At 39.7% G+C, this 16,883-nt stretch overlaps 1 protein-coding gene across 4 annotated transcripts in view; it reads right to left on the reverse strand.

Annotated features, from left to right (window-relative positions):
* The window catches only part of LOC120540466 (protein kinase C delta type-like), a 90,401-nt gene that overhangs the window by 15,342 nt on the left and 58,176 nt on the right, over positions 1–16,883 (reverse strand). For all 4 annotated transcript variants that reach the window (XM_039771304.1, XM_039771306.1, XM_039771303.1 and 1 more), the window contains exons 4-7: positions 14,408–14,468; positions 8,989–9,148; positions 5,557–5,588; positions 2,916–3,001 (exon numbers count right to left, since the gene is read on the reverse strand). In XM_039771304.1, the coding sequence (XP_039627238.1) occupies positions 2,916–3,001; positions 5,557–5,588; positions 8,989–9,148; positions 14,408–14,468 (339 nt within the window). The remainder of the gene's footprint in view (positions 1–2,915; positions 3,002–5,556; positions 5,589–8,988; positions 9,149–14,407; positions 14,469–16,883) is intronic.

Raw genomic sequence — 16,883 nt, forward strand, 5'->3', positions numbered from 1 at the left:
CATAAGCCAACAGTCCCTGTTGTATCAGGAATACCAGGAAGATGAAGTGTCTTATCAGCTACTGACACCCGAGATATGACCAAAAAAAAAAAAAAAAATCATTAAGCTAACTAGAAGGTCTCCTATAGGTGTGCTGTAGAGACAGAGTGTCACCGCACAAGAGCAAGACTCAAGGCACAATGAACACCCAGAAATTAAAGACTTAGCATCCAGGATATAAATCTGGACAAATTTAAAAAGTAATCTAGCAATTGGAAATCAGGATTAGCCAGCCTGACCATGAGTTCATGCACTGGGAGCAAGTAATCCGTCCAATTGTGAACCATCTTAACACTCAATAAAACTGAATAAAAAAAAAAATCAAGTGACGGTGAGATACGAAGAAGGCAGATTCACCAGCGTTTGTGTGTCAGCTTTTATCCCTCCAGATCAAATCAGAGAATGTCCAGTTCCATTGCCTCAAAACACCACTCACATCTACAGTTATTCCCAGTTTCAAATAAAAACTAACAGCGTCAGATCCCTAGGGCAGTAGTATGTATCGTGATCGTGAATGAGAGAATAAAAGTGAAAAAAAAAAAAAACGGCAACTTTTACCAGTCCTATAAATGTACACTGTCTGTTACAGACGCAAACCAAATGTATGTGTGTACTGTATAATATTAACAATAAGAGCAGCTCACTACTGAAAATGGCAAATATAGGAGGTAGTCGGGATCAAACTGGGGGCTCTTGTTTACAAGTCAGCAAATCTTACCGCTATGCCACGGAAACTGTTGTCTTTTCCTTGAACCTTTTGTGATAGTGTTCATTTGCTCTTTGGACCTCAGGCTTCATACATTATATAGTTTATGCCTATATTTTGTCATTTACTACCAAAATATGAAAAACGTTTCTGTTTTAAAAATGTGTTTACACAGATTATTGTAGAAACGGAATACACATGAAATGCATGTGTTCCAAATAACGATCTATTATTTCCACTCTAAAACTCCAGCATTTCACTCCCAGATAATCAATCAAGGCATGAGCTAGCTGGGAGAACTTTGTTCACGTTCTGCAGCGGTCGGGGAATGGAATAGTAGGCTGCTTGCTGCTTGTCTTTATTGGCACATTTGCAGGACAAAGGAAGCTGGCGAAAAGGTGCAAATGTATTTAAGGTGGGCCAGATCAACAAGTTTTTTCGTAGGCTCTGGTAATTCTAGTGTTAAATCTAAAACTGTCTATTCAATCCCATGTGTCAATTTTTGTCATATGCTCTGTACTTCTTTTGGCCACAGCCCTCGTCCAAATTATAGTCACCAATCAAAATGTATGTACACTACATGGCCAAAAGTGTGTAGACAACAAATCATCACACCTATATGAGCTTGTTGGACATCCCATTCCAAAATGATAGCCATTAATATAGAGCCGATACACACAACCCTTTTGCATCTTTAAAAAGCCTTCACTCTTGTAATAGTTTTCCACAGAGTTTTGGAGGCTGGAATGAAAAGACCAGGCTCACAGTCAGTATTCCAATTCATCCCAAAGCTGTTCAATTGGGTTGAGGTCGGAGCTTTTTGCAGGCCACTTGAGGTCCTCCATGTCTTTTTGGACCTGTGCACAGTGGTACAGTCATGTTGGCATAGAATGAGTTCTTCCCCAAACTTCTGCCACAATGTTGGAAGCGCACAATTGTCTTTAAATGCCTTTGTGTGCTGTAGCATTAATACAACCCTTTACTTGAACCAAACCCTGAAAAACAGACACTGACCATTATCAATCTACCACCAAGCCTGACAGAATATACTACACAGTCCAGAAGCCATCCAACAAGCCCAGATCTGTCCATTAGACTGCCAGATAGTGAAACGTGACTCATTACTCCAGACAACACGTTTCCACTGCATTTACACCACTCCAGCCATTGCTTGACATTGATCTTAAGCTTGTGTGCAGCTACTCAGCCACGGAAACCCATTTCATGTAGCTCCTGATTCCACTACTTATGCTGATATTGCTTCAGATAGCAACAGTTGACAGGTTATTTTTTTACATGCTATGTGTTTAAGCACTCAGAGGCCAATACTCCATGAGCTTGCCAGGTCAACAATTCATGGATGAAATGTTATAGTTCCTCGTCATTTCTATTTCACAATAATAGCACTTACAGGTGACCAGGACAAATCTAGCAGAGCAGAAAATTTCACATACTTATTTCAGGCAAAGATAGTGTCCTCCAACAGTGCCATGTTTTGACCCATTCTACTGACAATGTTTGTCAATGGAGATTGCATGGCTGTGTTAACTATAAGTGTGACTGAAACACCTGAACTCAGTATTTTGGAGGGAAGTCCACCTGCTTTTGGTTATACAGTGTATTTAGAATACAGAAGGAAAACTAGAGTATATGAGCGAGTGGGGAAAATGCACACCCCACAAATCTATGCCACCCAGGAATTAATAAGTAATTGCAAAGCTCCATTCTTCAGTTCTGCATGCCTGAAATTAGGACCGCATAAGTGCGGTTACAGGTTTACAAAGCTGCAACTACACCCTTACACCAATGTCGTACATAATGGAAAGAAATCTAAACACAGGGCCAGGAATGTTCTGCCATTAAAAGCATGACCCATTAAGCACTGCGGCTTATTGGCTGCAACGACTTTACAAAGCAATGCAAGCTCAGTTCTTCCCTCCCGACTTACTGTGTAACTCCGAGTAATTCACTTAACCCACTAATGCTTCACTTTTAACTAGGACTGGGCATCTCCATAAAGTAAAGGTTGTGGTCTAGGCTTCTCAAGTGATAGGTGCAAGTCAGCCCACACCACAAAGTTTGGTGAATGACCTGGACACTGGAGTTGTTTCTGTGCACACATTTTATATGGTTATAATGTAGCCAGGCATTAAATGTGATCTGTACTTACCATGGTGTCCCTGCTGTTGGCTGCAGTCCCTGTGCAGCGTCCAATTATTTTGTCTATGCATTTCTTGTGGATAGCTGCATTACACTCTAAATAAATAAATAAATAAAAGCCACCATTCAGCTTTGCAAGTGTAAAACTCATTGTTTTTTATTAATTATAATTCAAATGATTCAAACCAATTGGTTTAATATTTCAGCACGTGTTACATACTAAATAGATGTGTTTTGCAATGCAAACACAAAAGACACAAAAATAAAGCATGGGTTTATATTCAGTGAACTAAAATCAAAGTAGCCTGTTGTAAAATATGTGAGTCGACAGCAGTACTGTGTGCCCAGCATATGGTGACACAGTAAAACAATCAACAGTTGTATGAAGGTAACTACTGCATGGATGTGCTACCACTAAAATGTACAAAGACTGCAATGCACTTGTTAATTTCACACAAATTAAATGTGTGGTCCTCCCTCCCAAACACAACATCCTCCACTTTCTCACTGCTCTCTACAACTGATGCTTCCAACCTCCTCTCCAGTCACCGCACCATCTGCCCACTTGACTCTATCCCCACACCTCTCTCGCCCTTACTCATTTCTGCAGTTACACACACCATCAACACCTTGGTCAGTACAGGCTTCTTTCCCACATTGTTTAAACAGGCCCTAATAACACATCTCTTCAAGAAGCTCACTCTCAACGTATCTCAGGTATGCAATTACAGACTAATCTCCCTTCCCTCCTTTCTATTCAACACACTTGAATGTGCTGTCTCTATACAGGCCTCTTCTTTCCTTCAACAGAACCAACTGTTTGATCCTAATCAGTCAGGCTTCAAAAGAGGCCATTCCAGTGAGGTAGAGATAGAGCTACCAACAAATCATCTATCCTCATCCTTCTGGATCTCTCCTCCACCTCTGACAGCAGTCAGCTATCAGATCCTTCTTGATCCCATCTTTGACCTTGGCATCACTAGAACTGCCCTGAGGTGGTGTGGGTCCTATTTCTCAGGCAGATCCTACTCTGTATCCTGGCAAGGAAAGATGTTAAGAATGCTTTAGAAGAACACAGGGGTGGCCCCAAGGATTTACTAGTTCCTTAACTTTCCTCTCTCCTTCTCTCTGACCAAAACCTCACTAGGCCCTATTATCCAGTCCCATGGTTTCTCAGTGCTAGGCCAATGCTATTCAGATGAAGCAGTCATTCCCTCCAGAAGACTGCACTGTATCAGCGAACATCCCTGCATGTCTCACTGATATTTCAACCTTGATAAAAAGGCACCAATCCCAGCTCAACCTAGCAAAATGGCTATTCTTTTGATCCCAGCCAGTCCATCTATTCAACTACTCAGCTTATTACCGTTAACACCCACCAAGTCACTATGCAGCCTCAGGGTGGTGATCAATGACTAGCTAACCTTCATGGCCAACATTGCAAATGTCTCTCGTTCTTGCAGATTTGTTTGGTGTAACATCCACAAGAGCAGGGTATGTCTGATAGGGCAACACGTTTTCTGGTGCAGGTACTGGTCTTGTCACACCCTTGACTACTGCAACTTTATACTTGCAGGATTATCTGCATGTGCTACCAAGCTGCAGTAGATTATTCAAAATGCAGCAGCATGTCGTGTGTTCAGCTAGTTGAGATGGGCATTTGCCACTCCTCTTTTTCAGATCACTACGCCAACTACCTGTAGCAGCACATATAAACTTCAAATCCTTGATGCTTTCCTATGGAGTAATCAACACCTATGTATACGGGGCACTTGTGAGATGCTGCACTCAACTACTGTGGTCTGCTCAAGAATGGTGGATATGCCACCTTTGCATGGTGTCAAATCTCAATCCTGGCTCTTGTCATGTGCAGCTCCTAGCTGGTGGAACAAGCGGCCCACCTCCACCAAAACTGTTGACTTCCTCAATGTGTATAAGAAACGATTGCTTAGCGGATAAATGTAAATGTGCAACACAAATATTTGCAACAAATCCTCTATTGCCGAAGAAAGATGCAAAGTGCAAGAGGTGTACAGACTAAACACTACCATCCATTTATAGTCCATCTGTTTCAAAGTGAAATTTGGGGATTGTGGAGTGTGGCTAACACTACTTGCTATGCCATTTTTGTTCTACTATTGCAGATCTCTTTTTTTCAAAAAGCAGATATACAGTAAAGTGGCAATTTAGCAAGCAGATCACATTTTAAATTTCAATTCAATATTCACAATTTTACCCAAACACATTGCTTATACTATTGCAGGACTTTTCTGATGATGTTGTAATAAGGTACAAACTTAAAACACAAGATACTAAATGCTGGAAGGCTTAGCCAGAAATGATTTCAGGATCCTTTCTGTAAACTTGGAAATCACCCATCACAGATAATGGCACTCTTGGACAAGTTACCTGCCCAAAGAACCCATACAACCCAGGGCCCCAATTGTCTGAGAGATGTGAATTTTAATTTGGAAAAATCAATACAGGATCTTAGTTTGGAAAACAGGATGATTTGTAATGCATCTTCCATCACAGAACAAGACTATACAATCTGTTATTTTCATAACGAGCCTAGCAAAATATAAAGCAAAAGGAAATACATCTGCTGAGCAAGGCAGATTTTTGAAAATGTTTAAAAGAAGATTACTCACGTCTGCACTTGTATCCCTGTTTATTGAGCCCCCTGCAAAAGAGTAAATGAAGAAATTATCTTTGGCATGCAAATGCCTAATGACATGTTTAATACACATTGTCAGCAAGTTTGGGCACCAACAGATACCAGGCCGGTGATATATGTCATCTGCACAGGGCTACAAAAGCAGTGTGTGCCAACACAATGGGTGGTCCAATTAGTCTTCAGGGTCAGAACCTGCCTCAGAGCTGTTAGAAAGGGACACAGCAGTTCTACTCTTAATAACAAAGTCACAGAGGCATAGAGCTGCCAAATCGCTGTTTAGTCAATTTAAATCAACAGCCGATAAAGTCTCAACAGTCAAATTGCTGTGCTGCTAACTGTAAGAGTATAACATCTTAACTGGAGGCATAGGATTGGTAAGAGCTGCTCATAGATTCTGCATCCTTGGCTGGTCTGCATGGGGAAGGCATGTTCTCCTGGACTGCTGCTCTTTTTCCCTGGTTCTCTGGTTTGCCTCCCACACGCTCCCAGAGAAATGTGTCTCAGGTTAATTCCCAAATCTAAACTGGTCTTGTGCGAGGGTGGTGGTTTGCACAGCTGGGCCCTGAGGTCGTGTCCAGGGTTGGTCCCTGCCTTGTGTCAGATGCTGCAGATGCCCCTCAGGGACCGTAACTTTGACTAAGAAAGCTTGAGAATGTTAGGTTATGTATTGTAAATCTAAATTAACTGAACTCTGTAAATTAGAATGCTGAATCTGCCTGTTATGATCTCAAAGATGTCTGATGCTATCAGATCCCTTTTAAAAGTGGACTAGGGGATTGCCTCGGTGTTGCTCATACAGCTTGAAGGCAACCTGAACTTTGTAGGAAATTACAATACTGATCAGAAATACTTAACCCCATGGAACACCAGAAAGCTAAAGTTTCATGGTGAAATTTAACAGCAGAAGTGAACAACTGTGGAGCTGGCCTTAGCAGTGGGATGCCTTCACTGAGAGCCTCTTTGGGCAACACTGCCAATCTGTTTTCATGCTATCATTGTGTCTATATTCCACGGAAAGAAAAAACATATGTGACATATTATTTCATGCAAAAATCAAAAAATAAAGATAACAATTATGTTGTTTTGACCCTTTCCTTCCATAGAGGAGTACAGAAAAGACATATAGAGATGGAGAATAAAGAAAAAACAGGGAGACAAAGAAAGACACTATTAAAAGAATGAAAGGCTAGACACAGGAAAGATGAGAAAAGTGCAAGGTTGAAAAGGTTAATCATTTTTCATCATTGAAGCAACATGTGAATAATGAATGTAGTTTTGTTTTCTTTTTCTTTGAGGGGTGCCTTAAGTAACAAAGCACAAACAGGGCACTATGGCTAAACATCAAGACATGATGAAAGGGCAGTATTAGCTTTGGAAGTGTCTTTGATCTGAACAACCAGGATATGCTCCCTGAAATGAAGCGGTCTCCCTGTTTTTCTTATGATGATTACAGGATACTATTATAAGAAAATATAATAAGCAATCTGTTTGGATGTCTGTGGGGGTTTTCCTGGAGGAACTTTCTCTCTCTGGCTTTTTCAAAGATGTGCACATTAGGCTGGCTCAGGACTCTAATTGGGCTCCACTGTTAATCTAACTGAGGGTGTGTATGTGAGTGAGCCTTGCCATACACTGGCACCTTGGCCATAGCTGTTTACTGCCTTGCACCCAGTGCTGCCTCCATATGCCTCATTCCTCCTCCTAAATTGATTAAAGGAGAAAAAAGAGATGAGAACATATCTGGGAAGACAGAAGAGGCACTATGATAGTATTGAAGACAAAGTCAAATCTAATTATAGAGGAGCTTGTGGTGGACAGGAACACTGGATTATAAGTCCAGGTGACAGGTTTGTATGTGAGAAAATGGGGAAGAATCAAGTATTCCGAACAAGGTTCAGTAGGCAAACTAGGAAAAGGATATTTAATAACCCGTGAATTGGTCAATAAGTGTGAAAGAAATGATTACGATGGATGTGGTTTTCATTCCTGGTTATTTTCTTGGGGTGAATATTGTGGATACTGCATACTACATATGTGAAAACTTTGACCAAGACAAAAAATATTGTGGCCACTCTATAATCATTACCCATGGCAGGATTCTATGTGATGAGCAAACAGCACTAAAAACGATGACACCAATAATGAAAATGATGCTAGCAGAAATGACTAAAATTATAAACAAATCATCACTTAAGATGTCTACATCACTCATTCAAGCATCAGCTAAATGGAGTGAGTAGTCATCTTTATAAAAGTGATGCCATGTGCGTCCCCTTGTAACAGATGCTTTTAAACATCTGCAGGGCAACACCTGGTTCCTTGCACCATGTACATTATCAGTATTATTGTGTTTGCTGAGTAGTACACAAAGTTCTGTTTATTTTTGACTACTTCAAACAACGACAGATGACAAATGCAGCCCTTCCAGAAGTAGCATCATTTAGCTCAAACGTTCCGCTGATTACAGAAAGGAAAACATTGAGCAGCGAGTGATCACCAGATGATGAGAGCCCACATAAAATGGGTGTTCTGTTACTTGGAACTGCAAGGCTGTGGGGAATGAGCTTCTACTTTGTGGTTAGGGAAGCAGCTTTGCTTGTTTGGTTCCTAATTACCCAATCAGCAGTGCTATTTGCTCATTGTATGCATCTGGGCCTAAATCAATATTGACCAAAAAAAAATAAAGTTTAACAGATTTTCAGAATATTAGCACTGCCAACTAATTTCATTTCAGCTGTGAGATGCTATTAAAAATGGTTTGTAAAATACACGTAGTATGTTCAAGTTTTCTCTGCAGTTGAATGAACAACTTGTAAATGCAAAACAACCAAAAAATATATCATGTTCCTTTGCTGGCAATGCAAATGTTGTTTCTGTCTGATGTCTGGTTTCCCCTTCATCACACTATAGGCATGCTGTGACTGTAAGGGCGAAAATTGCTTGCTTGTTAAAATCCTGATCGTTGAAAATGGAAGCAGAAAGAAACCATTAGAGAATGGTACAACTCAACAGTGGAAAAAAAAATGCCAGACATGGCTACACGTGTAATGTAATTCAAGACCGAGCCCTCATACTGCAGAGAATATGACTTAAACCACAAGGCCTTGGACTCTCATGGATAACCATCCTAGGAAACTTGCTCTCGGGTGCCCTTTCATCACAAACCTGCTACTAAATTAGGCTTTGGTTGTATGGGGCAGAAGAAAATAAAAATAAAAATAGAGCACTGTCAAGAAGAGACCTGTGAAGACACATTTCTAAGGGAAAATAAACAGGGTTTTCAAGACAATTAGGAGATGGATGGACAGACAGAAATAAGAACACAAAAGAAGAACAGACACAGAAGACATCAGTAAAAAAAAAAAGGGGACAAACCCTCAACAAATCCTTTTTTTTTTCCTCTTACCAAACAAATTCCTTGCACACTGAGCAGAACGTGGGTTGTCTAAAGAAGGTGGCAGTAAATTCATGATTCTTGATGTAGTGAATTTTAGGCTGCTTAATTGCTCCTCGTCTCCGGTTGATTGTAAGTAAACCATCATCTTCTTTCACAGACTGTTTAGTATCTGAAAAGAAAAGCACATCTGAATGAGGGGCACGTGGAGGAGTTCCGCTTTCAGCAAATTCAGATTACAAGGTGCACAGATAGCTTTGGCATCTCAAAATGAACACAAGTTAACTGTTGACGATAAGCAGCTCTATCTAAACATCACGCTAGTCTAACCCTACTCGCCTCTGAAGTAAATATTCATCGGCAAGCTCTTGCTTGAAATGGAGAGAGATGACAATGAATTAACCATGAAAGCACACTCTACAGAAGCTCAGGAACAAAAAGGTCATTACTGGTTCAGTCAGCCATTCCTAAACCGGCTTTATTCAGTTCGGGGCTGTAGACAGAGGCAGGTTTATGCCAGCAGCTTACGGAATACCAGTCCATATGATGCTCAGGTTGCCCACAGCTGGCATCATCCTTTCCTGAACCCAGGCATTGATAACATAAATAGGTGCTTCAAAAGAGTGAATAGTGTAGTGCAATCTTATTAACAAATTACTCCACAAATAATCTTCTAAAAGTGAAGATGATAAAACCACCCAATAAATAATCTTTCCATAGAGTTAAAATCAGGAATAAAAGCACATACAGTGATCCCTCGCTATATCACACTTCGACTTTCGCGGCTCCACTCTATCGCGATTTTTTTCTCATACACGCTTACGTCACTACGCATGCGCTTTCTGAGAACTTTTATCTAAGCCCTACGATGGCTCCTAAACGTGCTGCTTTTTCTAAGCCTTCTGACAATAAAACTAAGCGCCGGAGGAAGATGCTTACTATCCAGGAGAAGGTGAAACTCTTGGATATGATTAAAGATGGCAATACCCTACAAAAGCCTCCTCACACATATGAAAAGACACCGCCAGCAACTGCCTATCAAGATGTTCTTCAGCCGCGCACCCAGACTCCCACTGCCTACTCCTAGTACTCCTTCAGCGGAAGAAGACAACAACGCACCTGCTGAAGATACTGCACCACCTGAAGACTCTCCTACTGAGGTCGTGCCTTCATAGGTTAGTGGTTGTGTGCAATTAAATGTACAGTACAATAATCTACTATATAAAAGCGTTCGGGATTGTCCTTCCGTCCCGTGAGTGCAAAGTGTAGCGGTATTCCGCTTATTACAGATTTACTACTTGCGGCTTGAGGTACGAAGTGACGCGATGTGAACAGAGTCCTGGTGCTCTCATCGTTCCCTTGCTTTTGTGCGCGATTCGCTGGAAAAATAAACCAAATTATGTCTCTGCAAATAATTAATGTTGATGGAGTACAAATGCCTCACCGCGTAGTAAATATCAGAGAAGATGGTGCTTGCTTATTCTCATCTATAGCTTATTTAGTGCATGAAACTCCGTCTTTAGCGGTACAGATTCGGGCTGACATTGTACGACTTTGGACAGGCACTTGAGGGGATAAAAAAAAACGTAGGTTTTCGGGAGATGTTATGAATAGGCACTTTGATGTTCTCATTCCCTACACTTACATGCCTGATGTACACATGGAGCTCACAAAAATTGAGGATAAAAGTCGGTCGCCTTAAAAGGCGAGTGCGCCTAGTAATATGATATTTGTAACGTCTAACATGTCTTATTTTCTCTTATTTTGTCTAATATATTGGGTAATACAAGTGTAATGGTGACTAAAGGGTGTTATTTCATGTCTAGAGGGCTCTAATAATGTTAAAAAACGTATTTAGAAGGTCATAACCAGGTTTTCTATATTATAACTGCGAAAATATTCGATTTATAAATAAAGAATCCTACTTTGCGAAAATTCATTTATCACGGTAGAGTCTGGAACGGATTAACAGTGATAAACGAGGGTTCACTGTATACGATCATCTTCACTCTCTACATGCTAGCATTCCATCCACTGTCTCACCACGCTCACTTACACAGCTCTACTCAACAAGGCTGAGACTCCCGGCAATCGCAGTCAACCTTCACTTGGCTCCTGTTCCGTCCTGACTACTGTCCTTTGGCAACCATCAAGACCAACACTGACCCTGACTCCACCTCCCTTACTTCTCCACTGGTTCCACAGGACACAGAGGAGCCCACAATCTCCCTTAGCATGCTGCTTAGCATGGTTGATCACCCATGGAACGCCATTCCCCCAGCGGGGCTTCCCTGACTCCACTGCCTCATCACCACGACAGTGGGCCAACCTGCAGATCCTGCTCTCTTTTCACCAGTCTCTTTTCCTTCCTCTTTCTTTCTTGATTTTTTACTCAGACCCCTTTTACTCTCAGTGAGTGCGGGCATGCCAATGAGGAAACTGGCTTATCCGATCACGCCATCAAATGCAAAACATGATTAACCTTTTTCCTCATTCCAGAACCGCACAAATTTGAAATTAAAAATGCTTTTACTATCACAAACCCCTTATGCGCTTTACCACAGTCAACTGCAAGGCATACACACGAGCACACACACTTGCACTAACACAGGAGCCAAATTAGGGATGCCAAGTAACATGACATGCACATCTTTAGGCCAAGCACAAATAAAATATCCAAAGGTTTAAATGAATTAACTTTATTAATTTAAAAAGCCTATGCTAGTGACAGATTAACTATTTTTAAAAACACATCAAAATTCAGTTCATTGACTGTGCAGTAGGTGCCACAGAAATCTATTGTGGCTTGACAAGAAACATGTTAGACATCAGAGGACCAAGGAGGCAATCCAACCTACTTGTAAATCCGAATGTGTGGTGTCACAACCCTCACAGATAATAAATAATTAGATAAATTAAAACAGAAGCGCCCAAAGCACTTGTTTAAAGACAAGTCTGAGGGTATGAGTTGGCAGCAATGAGAAACATGTCCACCATTCTATTTGTCTTTTTTTTTTTATTTCAGTATGTATTTTTGCACTGCCATTAGGCCTCATATCTCATTATGTTAAGATGAAGCAAATAGATGGCAATAGAGCAAACTGGAACTGCCACCTTGAAACTTTCAAAACAGGTCAGAACAAACACTACATTAAAAAAAGATTGGATGTGTCTAAAAGCAAAAAGACATGCAGTGAGTTCAGCTGAAGTGGTGTGTAATGGGGCAGGGCATGGACTCTATCAGTTAAGATTCTTTTCCAACCTAATTTCATTAACTCCATCTTCATCCTTCAGACTTTGAATTTAATCCAAGTCAATGATACACCATTGAGCATTTAAAAAGAATGTTGGTGGTTTGCCCGACTTGTCTGTCGTTAGCATCGCAATTCATCATTGTACTTGAGGAAGCTCTGTTTCTCAGAGCAATATCTGCTGGCTCCTGTCTCTCTTCTTTTTGTAATCCATAACAGGGCATGTCGTCAGGGAGCACTCATACATCCTCTTTCTAACTTTTTGTGGAACTTCCATCAACTTCCATGTCTCCTTTATATTTATTTATTTTTATGTAGAGTTTTTATGTATCTTATTATTGATACAAACATTGGCATTACTTACCCATTTTTAAGATATAATGCAGGATGACCAAGACAAGATTCCGCATGATTAACATGTAATTCTGGATCACCATTTATATTGTACTTTTAAAGAACAAAGTGCATACTATAAAACATACACAATCTTATAAATGACAGGGTATTCCCAAGGAAAAAAAAGTTTGATCTACTGCTCAATGTAAAGACATTTAATCATTTAATATGCTCCAGGTCTTCATTAAAAATATCTTCTTCTTATACTTCTAAAACAGTCATTAACACTGTTTCAAACATATGATCTTACATTTTGCAAGCAAAAGAAAAACAGTTATGGCCTGGAGGGCCACAAGTCTTTCTCCTTGCTCTGATCCCTCCTTTTGGTAGCATATGCTATGTTGCAAATTTATAAACAGCCAAACCAACATCATTGTTCACTTGGCCAAAGTAAATACAATAGAAACATCTGTTCAGTGCAGAAGAAGAAGGAAGACATTATTTCAAAGTGGTCATGTCAGGTCTCCTCATTGAGTATGTGGAAAATTTCTCCCATCGCTCAAAAATGGTCGAGAAGTTCCAAAAAGTTCAGCAACCTTACACCCTGTGGGTATAATCTATCCTTGAATCGACTGGTGTGATTGCTAATGACCCTGAACCCTGTGTCAGAAGGGAGAAGATATCAAAAATGGCAATACTGAACAGCCAAGGTCTTCAGGTATCCTGTGTGCCTTTCTAAGGCGGCAGGTAGTCATGTACAGGAATGCCTAAAACATTCAAGCCCATCAGAACTCAAAGTTCAAATCTCAAATCTGTTGCAAAGCTTTCTCCTATACTACGTATGGAAAAAGTAAAAGTGCATGCTGGTCATTTTGAGCATAAATTTCAAGTTTAACTCGATAAAACCTGCTTTGTTCTGTCTGCCTGGCTAGGATTTTAAAGGCTTTACATAGAGGCCTGTATTTCATTGTAGGCTTTTTAAAAGAACGGTGTGAAACTATATGTGTAATTTAAGACTGTAAAATATTGTCGTCATACTTTATGATCAGCATCTTAGTCTTTAGAGCTTAAAACATACAAAATGAACAAATAATGGTGAAAGATGTTTTTTTCTGTACAGTATTTTTTTCAGTATATTTTTTATTATATGGGTAATCTCCTTTGCAAAATACATAAGCATGCATTATTGACAGCAGAATCTTGAGGTTTGTATGCCTAGTAAAGTCAAGAACATCCTCTTCCTATTTCTTTACTACATATGTGAAACAGATCTTGAGAAAGAAAAAGATTATAAGTTAAAAAAAATAAGAATACAGTAAAAATCACAACTCTGCAAAAAAGATCTGCAACTATCTGCTAAGGTATTTTTCACCTGGGGTCACCACATTACTCTATTAATCTGTTTCTTTTGAAGATTTTTTTGTAGCTGCTTGGCTCTTTTAACAAATGTGGTAAAGCACTTTATATTGTGTAAGTTCCTCTTAAGCACTGAACATGACAGCTGTAACAAAAAGTGAGAATATGAAAGAACAAACAAAAAAATACAGCTAAAAACTGAGAGTTGGAGACCACTGAAGGCCACTTGAACAAACAGGTTTGTAAAGAAAGAAGATCACGAGTACTATAAACAGCTATAATGGCAGCTCTTTATGCTTTTGCCAGAGGAATTAACATTCTACACAGAAAAGAGGTTGGGGAAAACGTCCTGACCAGTAGCTCATCTAACAACAAAGAAACAAATCCAGAAGCATTGTTTTCCTCAACATCTACAAGCCGAGAATAAGCAAGCTGCTTTCTTAATAATGTAACTGAACTCTTGATTATAAAAGGAACGACTTTCATACCTGCGCCCTCAAGGAACAACTGGACTGACATCATCACTTTGCCAAGTGGCTGAAGATCAAGCTGTGGAGAAAAAAGAAAAAACAAACACATATGAAAAGCACCTCTGCTACTCATTTAAGCAGATTTATCATTTTATTGTTTTACCTGGAACATACTACGACTACTACATGTATATATGTACATACTGACAAGTATCAATGAGTGTTCCTACTTTCTTTAATATCCCGGCACATACATACATATATACAGCATCATGCAAAAGTATGCAATCCCCTTGAATGTCATCATTATTTTTGGCATGATAAAACATATGTACACATATTTATCCATTCAGTATTTTAATGTCAACTCTTATGTTGTAACAATGCACTTCCAAAGTGAAACTAAACAAGTTTCTGCAGATATTTAACCAAAGAAAAACTCCAAAGTTAGTGTTTGCATGTGTATTTGAACCTCTGTGACCACCCTTACTTTTATTTCATATCCATTCTAGGGCACTCTTAATATTTAAGAAAACATATGAAAACTATATCCAACACTCATCTAAATCGAGCTGTTTCTCTCATTATGTCGTTTTATCTTAAACATGATATGACTATATCTTTTGTCAGCAAAAGCTCCATCTAAACAGTAACTATACAACCAATCTTTTAAATCGACCTCAAGGGTGTAGTAAGCAAGGGTTTACATACACAGCATTGGATGCACACAATAACCAATCCTGGAGGGGCGATAGTCCAGCGCAGGACACACTCATGCACATCTCCTCACTCCTACACACAAGGGTAAATATTAAATGAACTAAGAAACCTCATGTGCACATCTTTAAGGTTGGAAATAACAGTACAATACTTGTAAGAAAACACAGAGAGACTAAAAGGGAGAACAAGCAAACCAGATGCAACATGCATGGACCAAAAGACACAATGGAACACAAAAGTCTTAAAAAATAAATAAATAAATAAAAGAGAAAAGTGATATTACTGCAAATTACCTGCTAATGCGGGCAGAAGAATGTCAAGGAAATGAAATGGTTTGCTTACTTTTTCTGACAAAGCAGCTTTCGAGGCACTCTGACTGTATAAGCAGCTTCTACAAGTTATCTTTGCTGCTACTAACTTAAGCCTGAAAACACTGACATGTGTATAAAAGTCTAAAGAATAACAAGCAGTAGTATTAGTATAAAGTTTTTGGAAAAAGTGAATAACGGTAAACAAGATCACAGCTGATAAAAGAAATTTCGGCAATGTGGCGACAACACCAGATGACTGCAATTAAACTCCCCAGCAAACAGAAAAAAAAGTGAAATACTTTCATGCAATCCTGCCATTGATAAATCAGTCATAGTGTAATCTGTTGAATGAGACACACCACAGTCTACAAGTACATTTGTAACAAATTAAAACCAAACATTACAGAACACTTTTAAAATACACAACAACAGAATGACACTTATACAAATAAATAAATAAATAAACACCTTTAACCATCCAAAGTTTAAAACATTACCAGGTAAAATGGAGGCGTTTCCCAATAGTTTGATACAGGCGCACTCTCCGAGCTGCACCAAGGGTCCCACTCTGAACAGTGAATTCTTTTATCAGCCGGAGGGGTGTTTTTCACACAGGACATGCCTCGTGGCTGCCTTCGTAACATGACAGGACGAAATTGCTACACCCGGACTCGCCCCTTTTCTTCACAGGCTGCCCCATGGAGAACAGGTCTCTATGAGTGGTCTCCATGGGGACCGCCTATTTTGGGTGCCACCTGTCTTTTCAATGAAAGTTCAACATGCAAGAATGGACTAGAAGTAGCCCATCTATAAATAATACAGTTTAAAAGATATCACTAAAAGCAAGCCTTTTCCTTTAGATAAACTGGCTTGTTGTTGCCACAAGTTCAAAAACCGGACTGCTTCTGTTTCAAAGGACTCCTGTGGTCTAGTGACTTAGGGGTCTCATTTATAAAACTTTGAGTGGATTCATGCATGAAAATATGGAAAAATATAGAAAAATTAGTACACAAAAAAGTTAGATTGCATAAAACCTGGTGGACACACATTTCTACGCACTTTACCTTTATAAATAACATTGCAAACATGTGTATGTGAACTCTTCGCTAGCTCTGCCCGGTTGCCACCCTGAAACAACCATTCATGGACAATGTTAATGAACCTCATTCAAACGCAATCACAAAGCTGCAGACCTTCATTGGCTGATCAAGTCACCTCTCTGCTGATGCATTGTTCGGTCTATCCTCTGACCTCATAAGATGCCAGTGTCTGTGCGGGTACCTATTTTCACCTTTCACATGTCAAGATGTGATTGCTGTTGCAATGAACAGTAGAGGCCATATGAAAAACTGAGGATAACAAGCCAATAAGCCAATCACCACAAACATCACCATCACGTCTGCCTGTCAAAACTACATTGACTGAAAATAAATTAATCATGGGTTGACCCAGGCCACCAAGTC

The sequence above is a fragment of the Polypterus senegalus genome, chromosome 12 (genome assembly GCF_016835505.1).
Source record: "Polypterus senegalus isolate Bchr_013 chromosome 12, ASM1683550v1, whole genome shotgun sequence".
In the NCBI taxonomy this organism is placed as follows: domain Eukaryota; kingdom Metazoa; phylum Chordata; class Cladistia; order Polypteriformes; family Polypteridae; genus Polypterus; species Polypterus senegalus.